Raw genomic sequence first — 19,548 nt, forward strand, 5'->3', positions numbered from 1 at the left:
AGGAAGACTTGATTTAATCATGGATTTCTACATAAAAGTGTATTCTTGTTGGTTGTTATAACCTTAATACATATTTTTCGGAACTCGGAGATAGATGTATATTTCATTTTTAGAAGGTACACACACTACATTTTTAAGTGATTTATTTTGAAAACTTTTCAGATTAATTTTACAGCTATATCAGAAAATGAATGATTGTTTGGTTGTTTCATTTACCAGAGCTAACTGAAGCAGATATTTATGAAGTCATTGGGAGGTGAACTATCTTCAATTCAAAAGGTTAATCATTAATATTTGGAGGATTTTCTTGCCATGCTGTATTAGGAGAACATCATCAGACAGACATTTACATTGTTTTATTTAACTATTTCTCACCCCTATTTATTTATTTTAAAACATTTTTGCTGTTAACAAGCATGTTATCTCTGGAGACACAAATCCAGTTTGAGAACTGCAAAACTAAGCATCTCTGATGTTATCTTCTAGACCAGAGGTGGGCAAACTACGGCCTGCGGGCCACATCCAGACCACAGGACCATCCCACCCAGCCCTTGAGCTCCTGGCTGGGGAGACAAGCTCCTGGCCTCTCCCCTGCTGCCCTCCTCCCCCACAGCCCAGCACTCTGGGTGGCGGGGCTGCGAGCTCCTGCTGGGCAGCTCAACTGCAAGAGCCGCCGGCCTGCCCCAGTGCTCTAGACTGCACGGTGGCATGGCTGGCTCCGGACAGGTGGCGCGGCTGCCAGTCCTGGTGCTCTGAGCAGCATAGTAAGGGGGAAAGGAGCGGGGGGAAGGGGAGTTGGATGGGTCAGGGATTTTGAGGGGGGGCAGTCAGGGGGTGGGAAGTGAGAAGGGGCAGATAGGGGGTGGGGGCCAGGCTGTCTGGGGAGGCACAGCCTTCCCTACCCAGTCCTCCACAGAGTTTCGGAACCCCGATGCAGCCCTCAGGCCAAAAAGTTTGCCCACCTGTTCAGACTAAGCACTGAGTCCCATTGGGTAGCTAGAAAGATTAACCTAAATAATCTGTACAGAAGCCCCTGGAACCCCATAACATTGGGTCCCTAATCCATGAACTATTGGAACTCATTTACAAAACTTTTCTTAAACATTACATGAATATATTGTCTCATACTCTAGAATTAGAATTTATAATCCCTATTTCATGATGAGATATCTTTGAGCTATAATGTAGCTTAATTAAAACTATCTTTAGATAGTTTTTTTCCTCTAAAAGCATTTTATCAAAAAATCTGGGTCTTGGCTACACTGGCGCCTTACAGCGCTGCAAGTTTCTCGCTCAGGGGTGTGAAAAAAACACCCCCCTGAGCGCAGCAAGTTACAGCGCTGTAAAGCGCCAGTGTAAACACTGCCCCAGCGCTGGGAGCGCGGCTCCCAGCGCTGCAAGCTAATCCCCCCAGGGAGGTGGAGTACCTGCAGCGCTGGGAGAGCTCTCTCCCAGTGCTGGCACTGCGACCACACTCACACTTCAAAGTGCTGCCACGGCAGCGCTCCCGCAGCAGCACTTTGAAGTTTCGAGTGTAGCCAAGCCCCTGGATTTAAATAAAAAAAAACCATTTTTTTAAAAAATAATTGATTATTATCCACCCTGGGCATGTCACATCCTGCCTTAGAGACTTACACAGGCCCCACAACCAGCATATGTAGCTGTGTGGCAGAAGATGGGAATAGCTTCTCAGAAATGTGGACTGGGGACTGGCTTGCTCAGTGTAGTTGACAATGGTATAAAGAGGCTGTCATCTCTAGATCATGGATTTCAGTGCAAATCACAGGTCAGGGTAAGGGTGTGACTGGATGACTCAAGCCTGGTTTCTGTAAAGCTTTCCAATGCTGCTAACACTTATGGGAGCTCTAGTATAGAGCCACTGGCATTTTACCCACTGTGTCATCTAAGGCAAGGTCTATACTTGAACCGCTGCAGCAGTTTAAGAGTAGATGATACCTACATTGACAGGAGGTATTCTCCCATTGCTGTAGTTAAACCAATCTAACTCCCAGTGTAGACAGTGGATTAACTATGTCTCTCAGGGGTGTGGATTTTTCACACCTCTAAGCAACGTAGCTGCTTCGATCTAACTTTTTAGCATAGACCTGGCCTGCCTACTAAGAGCAAGTCTACGTGACATGGTGGTAAAAGCCTCATCTACACTAGGGCTCCTACTGTTGCTGCCAGAGGTGAAACTGCACAAGTACTAGCAAAAGTGGGAGATTTTTTTGAGCAAAAACCAGGGTCTGTGTGAAGGGGAGACAAAGCCTTTTACCTCTAAGGTAAAATACAAATACAACTCCTGTCAATGTGACTTAGCCCTGCCTGCTCATTGGATGATGCTGGGCAGGTTGCTTAACTTCTCTGTGCCCCAATTTCCCTATGCGTAGCATGGCTTGTGTGAACAGAGTTGGTTGTCTCAGTCTGGTTGTCAGTGGACAAGTCCCCTCATCTCCACTGGCCCACTTGTGGGGGGGTCTCCACAAGGAGGCCAGGGACTGAACAGATTATGTACAATTAACTCCTCCACGCTCCAGTAGTGCTGCTTTTTCCAAGCTGAGGCATGTTGATGGGGAGCAGTGTGGGGAAGGTTTGAGTGGTTACTGCCCTTGGTAAGCAGGTTTGGGGAAAACGTAGAGGACTCTGTTCTCCAGGACTGTTGAGCCAACACCTTTTGCCTGCACCAAATTGGTTTAATTTTTTTTGTCAGATGTAAAGAAAGAAAGAAAGAAAGAAAAATTCTGCCCATGTGCTACAAGCAGCATCCTTACGCGCGTACTGGGGAGCTGCTGCTTCCTATCACCAGCAGCAGTCTGGAAACATGAGCTCCCTCACACCAGTGTCCTGACAGTGCCCAGAGAGGCACTCTAGTGATATCAACCTCTCTACACTGGCCTAAGCCTCCTGTGTGTCAGACCCTATCACCAGGTGCTAATCTTCTTCTCAACGTTAAACAACATACGCCATCTTCTACAACCTACCTGAGTTCTTGTGCCTCATCCTTTAAAGGTGTGTACTGCACTCATCAAAATTAGATTGCATGCTCTATGGGGCAGGGGCCAGGCAGAGGTGCTGGAACAATTTTTATAGAGGGGGTGCTGAGAGCCATTGAACCAAACTGTAAACCCTGAATATGATGGAAACCACTTCAAGCCAGGGGGTGAAGTAGCACTCCCCACACCTCTAGTTCCAGCACCTATGGGGCCAGGTGTTACTCTGTGATGGTAAAGTGCCAGGCATACCTATAGTGCTTCACAATAAACACTAATAATACACAGCATATCATTACAAATGCTTTGGGTTAGCTTGTGAACTCAAGGCTCTGGCTCCACAGCACTGGGGGAGAGGTGCTAAAGAGGGGGTAAAATAGGCCAATAGGAACAGGTGAGAAGAAAATGAAGTAAGGGGAAGAAAAAGGTGCACAGCCCTTTTCTCCCCATGACTAACAAGCAGGCTGTCCTTGTTGGGATGCTGACCCCGAGGTACCGCCAATGTTCTGCAGTGGGACATTTGTTTCTATAGCTAAGTGAAGGGCTGTAATGTACCGCATAGGGTCAATCCCATTCCATCCTCTGTCAAGGTCAAGGAGACAGAGCTGGGGTTGTGGGGAAACAGCAGGGCATCTAAGGGAATGCTAAACCCAGGGTAGTCTGCCATGGCTGGGCAGTCATTATGGAACAAGTATGGGAGTTCATGGAGGAGCTGCCAGAGTACAAGATACAATGGAGCAGAATGAAGCGCACAGGAGAGACTATCCCTTGTTCTCTTTCCCACCTGGCTTTGGGAAGCCAGAACTCTGCCTGTAGTGTTAGAGTGAAGTCGTGGTATTACCAAAAAGGGAGAGGAAATTCTGTCCTAGAGATTAGGGATGGAAAAATCCTTTTAGGTCACATCATAGAATTATAGAATATTAGGGTTGGAAGGGACCTCAGGAGATCATCTAGTCCAACCCCCTGCTCAAAGCAGGACCAATCCCCAAATGGCCCCCTCAAGGATTTAACTCACAATCCTGGGTTTAGCAGGCCAATGCTCAAACCACTGAGCTCTCCCCCACCTCCCACCCACATGTCCATCATCCTTGGCTAGAACACTTTCCCCAAACCAGGTGATGGTGGGATGCATCCATCACCTCATAATGGATTTCCATAGCAGCCTTGCACCAGGAGATTTACTGAACTCCCCGTCCCTCAGTAACAACCATGCTGTACTGTACCATACATAGGCCCGGTCTGACAGACCAACTGACCATATTAATCATATCCCCAGAGATCTCAGGGTGCAGCCAGGCTTTGCAATCAGGCCGAAGGGGCATCTTCCTTGACAGAAATGGACTGTGCCACTTTGGTCACACCAGCAGACGGAGCACCTCCTTTGCACCGACACAGAGCTTGGTCTGGCTATGGGATGTTAGTGCCAGCAACAGGCTGGCCAATCCGATCAACCCGTGTCCCCCCCACCTGCCCTTTCCTTTCCATTTTTTCCATATACATTTTAAAAAACAAAAACAAACAGGGAGCTGCTTTGGGGCACCTCAGGCTCCTGCTTGTCCACCTTGGGGTGTGTGTGTGTGTGAATCTCCCTCTTCATACTCTCCTCCTCACACTGTCCCCCTCCCACCCTCTTCTTAACGCAATCTCTCTCTCCAGCTCTGTGTTTGCAGCTCGCTCCCTTAATCCCCGTGACCTTCCCGCACAGAGCTGCAGCCATGGGATCAGTGTTACAAGATGAGAGACCCTCCTCCCCCCACCGTAGCAAGGAAAAGAGGCCGAAAAGCCCCTTCCCCTCCCCGCTCTCACCCCCTCCTGCCCGGAACCACAACACACTGCGGAGTGGGAAAGAGGGCACGGGAGCCGGGCGGGCGAGAAAGGACAAAACGCTTCCCCGCCCCCGCCGCGTAATCTCGTACAGCCCCCCGCCCCCCCAGCGCTGCTCCCTGTCTCCAGCAGCAAGCAGAGCAGACACAATTAGACGGGCTGGCGAGGCAGAGAGATTGTCGTGCAGAATCATCATCTCCGCACGCCCCCCCCCCTCCCGCAGACACAGTGTTTCCAGGTCCCCCCTTGGAACAAAACAAACAAGCTCCTCCCTGAAAATGTCCCCACTACACTGACTGACCGGGGGGGGGGACACCCCACTGCACCAGATCCTACCCTGGGGAGGGGGCCCGCGCCCGGACGGGATCCCCCCGCGGGATTGTGTTTGGATCACGTCCCATTTTCCACCCTCCTCTCGGCTCCCGCCCCCACCCCGCTGCAGAAACAACCCATCTTCGGGCAGCCGCGGGGGGCGGGGGGAGACATGCGCGACCGGCACCGGAGCCGCCACCTGAGCCGGGGATCCCAGCAGGGCGGCCGCCTCTCCCTGGGCAGAGGTGACTTTGCAGCCCCGGCTCCCGCTTCGCCCCCCGCTGGGGCCGGGCCCGCCGGTGTGGGGCAGGGGGAGCGGGGCCCGGCAGGTATGTGGCGGGGGGGAGCGCCCCCCCCCCGGAGCGCAGGGCACGCGGCTCATTGCAGAGCGCCGCCGGGGAAGGGCTCCCCCCCAGCCCGGCCCGCACCCCCAGGGATCGGCCCCCGCCTCGTGCCCTTACCCAGGAGAGCACCCGCAGGACGGTGTGAGGCTGCCGGAAGAAGGTCTGGGGGTCGAAGGCGCCCCCGGCTTTGCCCGCTCCATACGCGCCCCCTTCCATCCTTGGGGCGCCCCGAGCGCGGCGCTGAGCCCCTGCGTGCGTCTGAGCCACTCGGAGCAGCTGGCCGGGGGGGCCCAGGGACGCCGCCCCGGGGGGTGAAGGGAGGCGGCTGGGCGCGCGGGCGGGGGCTAGCTGTGCATGGCCGCGCTCAGTCACCGCTGCCCGGCTGGAGAGAGACGCTCGCTCCGCTCCGGGGCAGGCGCTGGCGCAGGGGCCGCGCGCTCCCTCGCAGCAGCTGCTGAGTGGCGGGAACGCGCTCCGAGCGAGTGCGAGCCCGAGAGCGCGAGCCCCTCTGAGCGCGAGCTGTGCGGACCACAATGAAACCCCAGCTGCTACAGTGCTCACTCAGGGCAATGAAGGGTGCTGCCTGTTTTATTTTTGTAGGGCCTACCAAAAGTATCGCTCACAAGTGCCTGTGCCCACAGCCTGAGTCCTGCTCAATGGTTACCTTATCTCAGTCCAGCTGATAAACATTTCACCTTTGCCGCACTGGCGTGGGTGAGTTGGAGGGGCTGGGGGTGTCGAAACAGCCTTAGGTTGGCATGAAGGATGCTTTGAGATCCCACCAGCCTGAGCTGGCAGGCTACAGGGCTGATCGGGGCCAGGGAGTGAACCTCCCTCATTGCTTCATCTTCAGCTTGCTTGCCAGCAAACAAGACAGTCAGTAAATAACATGGTTTATAGTTATTTTATTTGACAGCACAGGAGCCCCTATGAGGTGCTTCACAGGAGACAAAGACTTAGAGTCAGCTTCTTGCCTCCATTTTATATCTATCTATCTATCTATCTATCTATCTATCTTCTCAAAGCAGGTAGAAGCCCCAGTCATGGACCAGGAGCCCTTGTGCCATTCCAGCAGTGTAAAGGAGTCAGAAAGGGGGTGGAGTGACTCCTGAGAGAATCCCAGTGTACCTGTCTCCATGCTGGGATGGGCAGTGGGCAAAGGAGGGCGATGGCTGGAGCTATCTGTGAATTTGGTAGTAGACAAAACCCCGTATCTAACACAATTTGGCAGCCAGTGTGGGTGGGAACAAGCTCTCATAGAACAGGATTCCATAATGGACTGTAGTTTGGGTTCCTACCTGGGCTAAACCGCTTTTTTTTTTTAACAGACACATCTGCACTAGGCAGTCATCATGGGTAGCTCCAGGCACCAGCACGCCAAGCACGTGCCTGTGGCGGCAAGCCACAGGGGGCGCGCTCTGCCGGTCGCCGTGAGGGCGGCAGGCAGGTTGCCTTCAGCAGCATGTCTGCGGAGGATCCGCTGGTCCCACGGCTTCGGCAGACCTCCCGCAGGCTGCCGCTGAATTTGCGGGACCGGGGACCTCCCGCAGGCAAGCCGCCGAAGGCAGCCTGCCTGCTGTGCTTGGGGCGGCAAAATACGTAGAGCCGCCCCTGGTAGCCATAGTGTGTTGGCACATGATTCAGGTGTAAGCTTGGATTGAGTAGCCTAGACATTGGTTCTTGAAATTTCATGTGTGCTCTAGTGTAGACAAGGTGCCCGTGACCACCCACATTTTGACTACCATGTTTCCTAGACCTCCTCTGAGCAGGTTCAGATGACATGGTGGATAAAGTGCCATTAGTCCAGCATTAAAAAATCACGAGTCAGGCCCCAAAATCATGAGATTGACTTAAAAATCATGATTTTTTTCAAAAAATAATACATTGGGCTTTTTATTTACTTTGTTTCTGAGCGCTTACATGCGCTCATTTCATGTTTTCAAGAATTTATCTGAAACCACAAGGGCTAAAAACATACTTTTTAAAAAACGAAAGCAGAGATTCTCATATAATCACCAGACTCCAAGAGCTGGGGCTTTAAGAAAAACACCACTTATTGAGACTTGTGGTAAAATCATGAGAGTTGGCAAAGCTGCTGGTCTGAGGTAAGATTCCTACCCTTGCTCTGCCACCAGTGGAATTGCCTCGGTGGGAAATTGTAAAGGAAAAAAATGCAGTGGAGACATAGCTCAAGTTATTGGTCTTGATTTTCCTGCTGCATATACTGCTTTTATGCCCGGACGCCATTTGCTTCAATAGAATTACTCATCTACAATGGTGAATTGAAATCAGAAGCAGGTTCACTGGGTTTTTAACGTTTGTAAAAGCCATTGTGTAGAGAAAGTCAAAGCTGTTGTGAGTATGACCACATTGTGGATTCTTCTTAGCAAAGCTCTGGTTCACTTTTCTTTTTTGCTCTCCTTTAGACACATTTTCTGGAAAATTTGAGCTTCTTATTTAATAATACCTAGTTTTTCATCAGCAGATCTCAAAGTGCTTCCCAACCTTTAACATACTCATGCTCTCAACATCCCTCTGAGGTAGGGAAGTACCATTATCCCCATTTTACAGAGGGGGAACTGAGGCACAGAGCGGCTAAGTGACTTGCTCAAGGTCATACAGGAAGTCTGTGGCAGAGCAGGAAATTGAAGTCAGGTCTCCTAAGTGCTGGGCGAGGCTAGTGCCCTAACTGCTGGACCGTCCTTCCTTCCATTTTTGTGGATTTATTCTGATGTATAGGCACGCAGCCACCTGGAGCTTTAGGTGCAACTGAATCTATTACAAAGAATTTAGGCTGAAGCAATGCCAACAAAGAAAAAAACATTGCATTCCAAGAGTAAACCCCTCTTCTCTTAACATAGTTAACCCATCCCCTCAGTAAAAGCCTGGAGAAACAGATGTTACAACATGCTCAAAGGTGAACAAACTTAGGCTTGTTTAATTTAGCATCTTTGGAGATGTGAGCTCTGCCTCTTCTAATCTGAGCAGTGCTGAGGAGGGAAACTGACATTGTAAGAGGTTTTCTTAGATCTATCAAATCTGAGGCAGGAGAGAGGAGTCACAGGTGAAAAATAAGATGGCAACTGCTTAGACTCTCTTCCTTTTTAATCAACGCCCGTGCTGCTTTACCAACGGATTCAGCCCATATTGGCCTATTGCTTGTTACAAGAATATATTCTGGACCTTTGATTGTGTATGTGACTTCTTCAAGCACGTGGATGCTGCATCCCCTTTAAAAACCATGATGTCTTCTGACATTGGGCCTGTTCCTGCATCCAAGGAAGTCCATGGCAAAGCTCCCGTTAACTTCAGTGGGAGCATCATGGAACCACAGTTGCATCCTTGATTAAGCAGCGTAAAGATACTCTACATACATATCTACATGGCAAACCACGGAAAATGTGTGCGTCTCGGTGAGAGAGTTACTGAACTTGAAGCTCAATCTGGGTTACCAGAAGCAGCCAGGCAGGGCCGGCTTTAGGCTGATTCCCCCCATTCCCCAGAATTGGGCCCCGCGCCTTAGGTGCCTTTTAAATTTTATTTACTCACCCGGCGGCGGTCCGGGTCTTCAGCGGCACTTCGGCGGCGGGGGGTCCTTCACTTGCTCTGGGTCTTTGGCGGCATTTTGGTGGCGGGGGGTCCTTCAGTGCCGCAGAAGACCTAGAGCAAGTGAAGGACCCCCTGCCGCCGAGATGCCGCCGAAGACCCAGACCGCCGCCAGGTATTTGAATCGGGACCCGCAGTTCCTAAAGCCGGCCCTGCAGCCAGGTAACCACCTGAGACAGGCACTTTCAATGACTTTAAAGGTTATGAGCACAGAGAATCAGCTGGGAGTCTGGAAGATGAGACTCGCTGAATTTACGGGTAAGGGGAGTTTATGCCAAATGGGGATTTGAAACATTATAGCATTTTGGATTAACAGCTCTGCTTGCTTTGGAATTGGTCAAATTTACACTGCAAAACCGTAGCTCCAGATCAGAGGAGAGACCAAGATTAATCCCGGTTGCATGTTGCAGAATGCAACAAGGTTCAAAAAGCAGACAAGACTGGCCGGCATTTAGTGTTACTAAGAAAATTGCAAAAGAGAGCTCTGTTGGAGCACACTTAATTCACTTACTTCTGCTAGAGTTTGGACTCATTTCTGTGGACAGGACTATGACCTGAATCATCCCCTCAAGATCTGTGTGCTTTCAGAGGTTTTCTTAGATACATGGGTCTGGAAGGGGCCCCAGCTGCTTCTGAGGCTCTCCCGCCTCTTCCTTAGGACTCCATGGAGGTTGCTCTGTGGGTCTGGGCTTGACTGGAGGATGGGTGGAAGATGGGTGGTCTGTGGCAGGAGTGAACAGACTAGTATTCGGACTCGTGATTGCATATTGCGCCTGCCAGTTCTGTAGAGCTCACCAAGGAACAGGGCCGGCTCTAGGGTTTTTGCCGCCCCAAGCAAAAAAAAAAAAAAAAAAAAAAGAATGGCTGGAATGCCACCCCTGTAATTGTGCCACCCCCAGCACGTGCTCCTTTCAAAAGTCTGACTTGTCTTGCGCACCCCCAAGTTTCACCTCACTTTAAAACTACTTACTTACAAAATCAGACATAAAATTACAAAAGTGTCACAGCCACTATTACTGAAAAATGGCTCACTTTCTCATTTTTACCATATCATTATAAAATAACTCAATTGGAATATAAATATTGTACTTACATTTCAGTGTATAGCATATAGAGCAGTATAAACAAGTCATTGTCTGTATGAAATTTTTGTCTGTACTGACTTTGCTAGTGCTTTTTATGTAGCCTGTTGTAGAACTAGGCAAATATCTAGATTAGTTGATGTACCCCCTGGAAGACCACTGGGTGGTGACAAACACTGGAATCTTGTAGTCTAGCTTCCCAATGGAAGAGAAATCAGCGTTGCAGAATCAGGTACATTCTAAGCGTAGGTTGCTTTATTTACATATGTACATCAGATCTGGTATCAGATGACCAAACAGTCCACAGGGCAAATCCAATTTCCAGGAATCTCAACCAACACAAAGGCCTGGTTCCTGGAGAGTAACTCTGCTTCAGGAATTGACTCTAAGCTGAGACCAAGGCAGACAACAAATTATCCTGCCACCAGCACAGCTCCCTTTACCTGGTAACTTGGGTAACCAAAATCTTACACAAGCATTTCTTCCAATACTCAAAGCTTGTCCGTATGCTAAGGAAAAGAATTTGGGAGACCCTGCCGTAACAATAATATATACATTGGTTATCTGTCATTTTAATCTGAGTTTATAGCAAATTTATTAACACTTTCTGCCTTTCCATACTGTTTCCCTTGCTCTTTTCTTCCTCAGTTCCCTTCTTTCACTCCACTTTTCTTCTGCTGTACAGGGCCAAATCCTGTCCTCTTCCACCTATTGTACACATGCCACTGGAAAGGCAACAGAACTGTGCCATGGGTGTGGGGTTCCATTGAGCAGGGAGGATTTGCAGGGAAGATGGGGGCATGAATCCCTGACAACACATATATGTGTGGGTCTGCTGACCAAACTCCTGTGGGTGCTACACTAGTGGTAGAATAGCTTTGTTTCTCTCTGGCTGTGGAGGGAGTGGGGGATTTGTTCTCCTTCCACTCACCCTGTTTACTCAGACTTGGTGCAGGGCAGAGGACTTACCCCATCTTAATGTATCCACTCCTTCCTTCACACTTTTCATTATCTGTTTATCTTTAGCTTAATTTTTTCTCTTTATTGAATTTTTCCATCTTTTCTTCTCCTTCCTCCCTTTCTGCTCAGAGCACATCTAAACAATACACTGTTAAAAAACACTGATGGCTGCTAAGGCCCTGTCATTGCGCCCATTGATGGGGTGGCACCAATGTTAGCAACAGTGGGAAAGTTTTGCCCCCCAAACCCTGGTGTAGACAAGGCTCTGTAGTGAGCAGTGTTTGCAGGAATCAGAGTTTGGGCACAAAAGCATTTTTTTCCCTCCTGCATTCTCAACAGAAGAACTTGTTGGTGTTCTTTCCTCACCCCTATACTAGCAGGCCAGGGAAGGGGGCTGGAGGAACATATCAGCCTGCTGATGACTCAGACACTACTGGATTGTTGGCAGAACAAGCCAGGAATTCTGATCTGCCTTCCTCTTCCTCTGCCTGGTGTGGTCTAGGATTTGGGGCCCGATTATGGCTGAGCGGGGGCCCAGCAGTGTTGCAGGTGCAAGGGCAAGGAGCCTGCACTGAAGAATTGTAGCTGCTTGGCAAGAGCTGTGTCTGAAAACAGCTACACCTCTACCCCGATATAACGCTGTTCTCGGGAGCCAAAAAATCTTACCGCGTCATAGGTGAAACCGCGTTATATCGAACTTGCTTTGATCTGCTGGAGCGCGCAGCCCTGCCCCCACGGAGCGCTGCTTTACCATGTTATATCCGAATTCGTGTTATATCGGGTCGCATTATATCGGGGTAGAGGTGTAGTTAAATGGGCACTAGCACAGTTTCAAATCTAGACAGACCTTAGAGAGCTTCGTGACTCCAGTACAATCTGATTTCCCTTTGCCAAAGGAGGAATTAATAATTTATCTCATCCTCCAGTTCCCAATTAATAACTGTTCAGGTTGCAACTCAGCCCTATGTAGCTAGCAGAATGAAGAGATGCCTTATCAGAAACCCTTGTATAAACAAGTTATGGACATGGTTTGAGTCAGCTTCTACCATCCAGCAGTATGACTTGATTTTTATTATGCTGATTTGTATACTAGAAATACCAGTAAATGAACTGAGAGTGTTTTAATATTGGTGGTATATGTATTACATTTTCTTATGAAGAGGTGATAGTCTCCATCATTAAGTTGTTGCAGACAGTTCCACGATAAGGCTTATTATTAGCTCTCCCTTCCCTGCATAATGTTAACTCCAGAGCATTGTTTTGTATTGTTTGACAGAGTAGTACCTAGAGGCCCTAACTGCATTCAGGGTGAGTTGTACCAGGCACTTAAAAATACATAAGAGTACATGCTTCCTGCCCTGAAGAGCTCACAATCAGCTTGATAACATGTCCCTGCTGTGACGGGAGATGTAAATTATCTTATATCTTTTTTTTAAATCTTGAGGTGCTCAGATGCTAAAATAATGGATTCCAATATAAGAAACTAGATCTATTTTATCTGATCAATTGTTATCTAATCTAAGGATGTTTTGTTTTTTACAGTGTCTATCTTTTTGCTGTATCTTTTTGCAAAGTATGAATAAATTAAAGGCTGTTTTTGAGTTACAAGGCATTACAAATTACCATGAACATGGAGCTGTTCAGAAGCAGCGTTAAAAGTTGCAACACTGCTCTGTGATAGGCCCTGTATTCACTTGTCTTATAACTGCAGAAGAAAAATATTTTTTGTGATTACTTAAAAATAAAACATGCTAGTGTATCCTGAAAGTGAAGGCAATTGATCAAACCTTTTAAAACTTAACTCTAACCCCATATCACTGTGCCATTTTCAGGTGTCATTAAGGTTGTTCTGGGCTATGTAATATGATGACTACATGTGTAAATTTATTTAAGAGATTGTATGTATTGCAAATATGAAGTTTGAATATCTGCCTTCCTCTAATTGTTCAACGGTCATAAGTTTAAATGTTTAGTATTTTTAAGATAATATTTCTTGGAGTGGGAGCGTAGCAGTGACCTTCATTTAAACTTCACAAAGTATTTTTTGTGTTAATTCTCTTAAGTCATATTTCAAAGACCTTACCCAAGAAAATGCTAATTGACTTTGAGATTTTTCTCATGTAAGGAATTCAGGATTTGGCCCAGTGATATCTCCTGAATAATGGAAAATGTATATTTTAAGTGTCATGCTGGAAGAAAAAACAAATAAATCTGAACTCTTACATTCAGCCAATGGACTACCAGTTAGAAGCAGCAGTTCATCAGACGAATCATCCATTGGTTGATCATGTCATGAGCACACTGCACTTTTTATAACAGCTTCTGAAAGGGTTCATCCAAAGGCAGGAGCCTTTCATTTGAGAGGGTTCCCACCACCTTTTTAAATATGCAAGACAAATTCATTTACATCACAACATCATGGGATGACATTGCATTATGGTGCCATCACAATGCAAGGCCACCGTAATTGCATCTGCCTCATCTGCCCCACTCTTAAGTAAGCCGTGGACAACTCACCAGCCAGCCGCATCAGTGAAGCTCTCACCAGTATCGAGAGTCCCTTCCCTGTTTCCAGAGATGCAGTTATTCTTCAGGCATAAACACAGTTCAACATCGGTCAAAACAGGTCCAGCTGCCTGGTTCCTCCAACCACCTCTGCCTCAGAGGGCTTCTGCTGCCTACACAGCAGGTATCCCCAGCCAGGTCTTTCACCTAGCTAGTGTGGCAAGCCCCCTTCCAGAGACAGGGTGAAGAGAAAGAAAGGTGAGAGAGAATAAGGAATATGGGGGGAGAGAATTGAAGGAGTCGTCACTGCTCAGATGCTCCTTAATTATATTATCCAAAAGGGAAGATGCCAGGAGTTGTTTGGGAGTCTTAAACAGTCCCTACCCTCCAGATATCCTTCTGCACAAACACTTCAGATATTCTAGAGGCTCCAGCTGCTCCTTACTCCTCACTCTATAAAATGGGAAATAACCTCCCCCACACAGCTTCCCTAACAGTCTGACCCCACTGGACAGCCCTCCATCAAATAATGCAGAATCGCCCCATTAGAGACGGGAAAGACCTAGAGGCAGTCAAAGATGGCCAAACTTCGCAATGCCAAGGGCCACACTGGCAACTTGCATGAAAAAAACCCTCTGGAGACAGTGTCAAACTTATATCTGTTTTAACTTGTAGCAAAAATAAATGCCATCCAATGGAAACTGGCTTGGGTACTGCATTTTTACTGAGTGTTTTTTAATAACACTGATTGGCTATTGAGACTCTTCTTGAGGGATAGCTCAGTGGTTTGAGCATTGGCCTGCTAAACCCAGGGTTGGGAGTTTAATCCTTGAGGGGGCCATTTAGGGAACTGGGGTAAAAATCTGTCTGGGGATTGGTCCTGCTTTGAGCAGGGGGTTGGACTAGATGACCTCCTGAGATCCTTTCCAACCCTGATATTCTAAGATTCTTCTCTCCTCATATGCTGCTTATTCAGACCTAATTCTTTTGACCTTTAAAGACTTTTTCTCTGCATTCATAGGGTGGGTTGGGGTTGTGATTTTTGTGATTTTGTTGTTGTTGTTCTGCTGCTGCTCTCATTCCCTGAACACTGCAGGGGCTCAATTAGTGCCAATTGTGATGGTGGCTTTTGCAGTGTGGTCCATCTCTCTGCTAGGACTGAACTGAGATACGCCCAACTCATTGCACATACTGTAGAGCATTGAACAACCTTTGCCAAAAGAACTACATGCCCATTTGGTACAGATTGCTCCCTATGCTGGTACTCTCAGGAGAGAGGCCAACGACTGGGATGGCAACAGACATTGAATTGTCCCTGCCTCATCTCTCTCTACCTCTCTGTTTTCTTCCTGTTTGTTCTCTCCTTTTGTCTCTTACCCCCTTTGTCAGTTTTCTGTATGATCTCTGTTTTCCTCAACTCTCTTCTCAGCCTGTCCCTCCCTCCATTCCTTCTTTCTCTCTCCTCACTCTCTTGCTTCCTCTTTGCTCCCTCTACTCTCGCTGTGTCCTCCTTGGTCTCTTGCCTCTCTCTGCTCCCTTTGTTCCCTCCACAGCCCCTCACCTTCTTCCTTTACTCCATCTCATCTCTCTGGCTTCCCATCATGCTATATCCCACTTCCTGCTTTCGCCTCTTAATACCTCACTCTACCTATTCTTCATTCCTTGATGGAGTTCTTATGACACATTAAGAAATATGATGAGGCCAAATTCTTATCACTTGTCATCTAAATCAGGATTTGTACCCAAATCCTCAGAGATGGTCCTCAGAGATGGACATCTTATGCTTAAACCACACTGCACCACTGGGACTCTTCCCCCTGCATTGCATACCTTGTGCTGTTGGGCCCCTCCCCTCAAAAACAGGGTTAGAGCAAGGACATCTTTCATAAATAAAATACCACAACTATATGAGCTGGTCCTTTATGTGACTCACTGGACAATGACAGAAAGTATGGAGAGGTAGAGCACAATGAAGACCACGCAGGCTATCTTCAGCTGCCTCACTGTAGTGCTTCTGGGTTGCACAGAAAATGGCTCTCTCATTCTCTTATAGCTCTGGAATCTTACATGCAGGGGAAGAGCCGTGCCCTTCAAACTATACCTACCGGCACCTATGTTCTCACTGACAACCACAAACTGAAGCATGTCAGTGGATGAGGGGAAGTCTTTGAGGACTGAGGTTGTAGGGCCCTTGAAGCGGTGACTCAAGGGAACCCGGGCAGAGGGGAGGACAGAAGTGATGGTAACTAAGCTGTTGTCCTCTGAGGCAGGGTCCCATGTGGGCTTGGCATAGCTGAAGATGTGGGTGATTCCATATCTCACTGCCAGCGCTGACATGTGGAAAACTTCTAGCACCCCATCGAGGAACCCAAAGAAGAGCGAGATGCTCACCTGCCGCATGCCTCCTCGTAGCACTATCTTACAGTTCTTGCTGTCCTCCCGGAAACAGGCAGCCAGATGAGGGTGGACCCACTGGGTACTGGATGACAAGGTAGCCCAAACCACTTGTTTCAGGTGCCACAGCAGCTGCACAGCACATCTCCTACCACAGTGCAGCAGGATGGTGATTAGGTGAAGGCAGAAGACTCTGGCTCCTGCCAGGGACTGCCATAGTGCCTTATTTGCTAGCATCTCAGCCCAGAGCTTCTTGCCCAAAATTAAGAGTAAAGCAATTGCCATCTCTAGGCTGCAGCGCCACAGGATGAAGAGCCTGATCACCTGGGCAGTGACCCATTGGGACACTAGGTCTGCTACACTGGTGAGGGGATGGAACAGTGGTTTGTAGATGTTCACAAAGATAGAATAGGTCAAGAAGTAGAGTAGCACCAGGTGGACTCGATGCAGCTCCCCGTCCATTCTGCTCTGTGTCTAGTAGTCTTCTTCACTGGCAGATGGAGATCCAACCTTTTTGGCCCTGCTCTTTGCTTTCCTAGAACTCTAACCCCTTAGCTGTGGGGTTGTGCTCATCTCGACAGTAATGTCCTGCCCTGCCATCTGTCCCCTGTATTTGGTTCTGGATAGTCCCCTCACATGACTGGGTGATGACACCACAGTCAATTGCATCAGAAAGAGAGGAGGGGTGATGGGTCATGCTAGAGTACACTAGTAGCTTGAAAACACATGATCAATTTAAAGGAAGTGGAGGCTGGTGATAGAAGAAAATAGATAGGCAAAAGTGAAGGAAAAGTGCTTGCAGAGGCTTTGGGCACTGGTGCACCTTGGTCCCTCCTATTCTTTGGTTGTGGCACACCATAGTTTAGTCTCCTAAAGGCTGTAATACTTAGGTCTAATTCTGGTTGTTGGGTTTGATGTGAGTGTGGCTGGGTGTTTGGTGGCCTGTGATGTACATGATGATCAGAGTAGATCCGTTCTGGCCTTAAACCCTAGGACTATGACTAATGCTGCAAAGATCATACTGTATCTGGCTCACAGGACAACCAATCCTGAGCAGTTGCCACTATTACTGGAATGGTTTTTACTTGGCAAGGTTCTACACCAGTTCCTGCATATATCCTGTGACTATCTATAGCAACATATAAAGCAGAGCAGAACTCTTTACAATGTTTTAACCATCAAACTTTTAAATGTTTGTAATTTGCAGTGGTGTCAAACAGGGATTTGTTTTGGTACCAACACTCTTCAGTATATTCTTCTCTCTGCTCCTTCATCATGCTTTCTCCATACAAGATCAGACGGGAAAACTCTCCAACAGTGTATGTCTAAGAGCAAAAAGCAGAGTCAAAAACCTGCTGATAAGCTAACTTATTTTCAATGATGATGCGGTGCTCATCACGCCCAGTGAGGAGGAGCTCCAGCAACTTTGCAGTAACTTTGTGCTAGGTTGTGATGAATTTGGACTAATCGTTAGTCTGAAAAAAAAACCAACACCAAAAAACCCAAAAAACAATGCTCATGGCAAAAGGTGTGTTGACTGCCCCAGAAGTTCTAATAGCTAGCATCACGCTATAAGTTGTGCAGAAGTCCTGTTATCTCGGATCAATTGTACCGGATAATGTATATCCAGCTGGTGAGTTTAATTTTCATCACAGAAAGGCAGCCACCATATTTGCCCAACTGACCAAGCACACGTGGGCTAGCCGGAAACTGACACTGCACAACAAGATAGGGGTCTACCAGACATATGTTTGGAGTATGCTGCTATATAGTGGTGACACCAGCTGCAGCACACATGAGAGCAGGCTGAACACTTTCCATACCCTCTATCTTTTCTTTATTCTGAATATCAAGTGGGATTGCAAAGTTCCTGCCACTGAAATACTTGAGGAAGTAAAATTACAAAGTCTTATCAGTATTCTCAAACACAGCCATCTGTGTTGGCTTCGTCATGGGCACCAGATGGACAAAGGATTCCAAAGTATCTCATGTATGGAGAACTTGTGGATGCTCCAAGGACACTGGGTCTACCTAGGCTCAGGTGCGTGGTCATTTGCAAAAGGGACCTGAAAACTTTTGACATCGACATAGCAAGGTGGGAAGATGCAGCTAGCAACTGACTGTGCTGGAGGGAGTCAAAGAGACTGAACAGAGGGGGTTGAGAGAGCGGAAAGTGAAAAGAGTTAAGAGGAAAGCACAGCAGACCTCAGGTGCTAGCAGTGCACTGGCTTCATCTTCTGGCCCTGCGCTTTACACCTGCATTATCTGTGGCAAGGACCGTCACTTGAGAATTAGGCTTTTAATCACTTGTGGTGCTGTAGCACAGCACATAGCATCTGATCTGCTTTGGCACTCACACCATTGTCTTTTCAGACAGATGGTTGCCATTAATTTCTGATTTTTAAGTGCACACATGAATAGCTGTGAATTACATGAAATCCAACATAGATTTTATTTATATATTTAAACCAAAAGAGAGTTCAGCTCATCTTTGAAATGATGCGAGGACGGCTCTGCTGTTCTGTCCCTGTGTTTGGCCCAGGAATAGAGGCCAAGAAGACTGTGGGAAGTCAAGAATAGTTGGAATGCCCTGCACTTCGTCCTCTCCTTAGCACACTCCTCACAGCAGGGGCCAGAAGAAGGGCTAGCAGAGAGCATTTCTAACAGCTTTCTGCAGATGGGAATCCCATTTAAGTGGGAGATCTTCCTTGTAAGCTGTTACTTTGGCAGTAAGGTAAAGGTACAGTAGTGCTCCAGATAAGCAGGTCTAAGGAGTTAATTATGCAGGAATAACCACTCCCCTCAGCTCCTGGGACAAGAGCGAGCTGGGTAAATGTATCATGGAACAGGAAAAATTCTCTTGTTGGTCCCTGTTTCTTCCATCTGCTGTTGGAACATAGATCTACAGTGCCAGCCATGTTGTTGAGGCAAAAAAATTAACAACACTGAGTGCCTGAACATTTATATGAATAAAGATAATATTCTGTTATCATAGAAGCAATCTTGGAACCACTTGCAATTATCATGGAGAACTCATGGAGTGAGTGAGGTCCTAAAAGACTGTGAAGGGCAAACATTGAACTGATCTTTAAAAATGAAGAACAAAGAGGACCCAGGGAGTTACTGACCGGTCAGTCTAACTTCGATATCAGGAAATTATTAAACAATCATTTTGTAAGCATCTGGATCAGTGGTTCATAACCTCTTTACCATTGTGGGCCACACATGCAGCTCTCTATGTGTTATGTAGGTCACATCCACACAAAATATATACTGCCTGTATGCTGAGGATGTCACATGGGCCACAGCTGCATGCTGATTGGGTTGCAAGCGGCCTGCGGGTTGAAAACCACTGATCCGGAGGATAATAGGGTTGTAAGAAATAGCCAACATGGATTTGTCAAGAACAAATCATGCCAAACCAACCTAATTTCCTTCTTTCACGGGGTTACTGGACTAATGCATGGGAGAAGCAGTAGATATATGTGTGATGCATCTTGATTTTTAGTATGGCTTTACACAGTCCCACGT

The 19,548-nt window shown here is 47.5% G+C and overlaps 1 protein-coding gene across 3 annotated transcripts in view; it reads right to left on the reverse strand.

The window, feature by feature from the left end:
• SYNGR1 (synaptogyrin 1) overlaps nucleotides 1-5,912 on the reverse strand; it is a 39,471-nt gene extending 33,559 nt beyond the window's left edge. For 2 of the 3 annotated variants that reach the window (XM_044984907.1, XM_044984909.1), the window contains exon 1: nucleotides 5,588-5,831. In XM_044984907.1, coding sequence (XP_044840842.1) covers nucleotides 5,588-5,686 — 99 coding nt within the window. In that variant the 5' untranslated portion in view covers nucleotides 5,687-5,831. Of the gene's footprint in view, nucleotides 1-5,587 lie in introns of all 3 variants that reach the window. The other variant, XM_044984911.1, reaches the window with a different exon arrangement.
• Nucleotides 5,913-19,548: the final 13,636 nt, after the last annotated feature.

This window comes from Mauremys mutica, chromosome 1 (assembly GCF_020497125.1).
Source record: "Mauremys mutica isolate MM-2020 ecotype Southern chromosome 1, ASM2049712v1, whole genome shotgun sequence".
Lineage (NCBI taxonomy): Eukaryota > Metazoa > Chordata > Testudines > Geoemydidae > Mauremys > Mauremys mutica.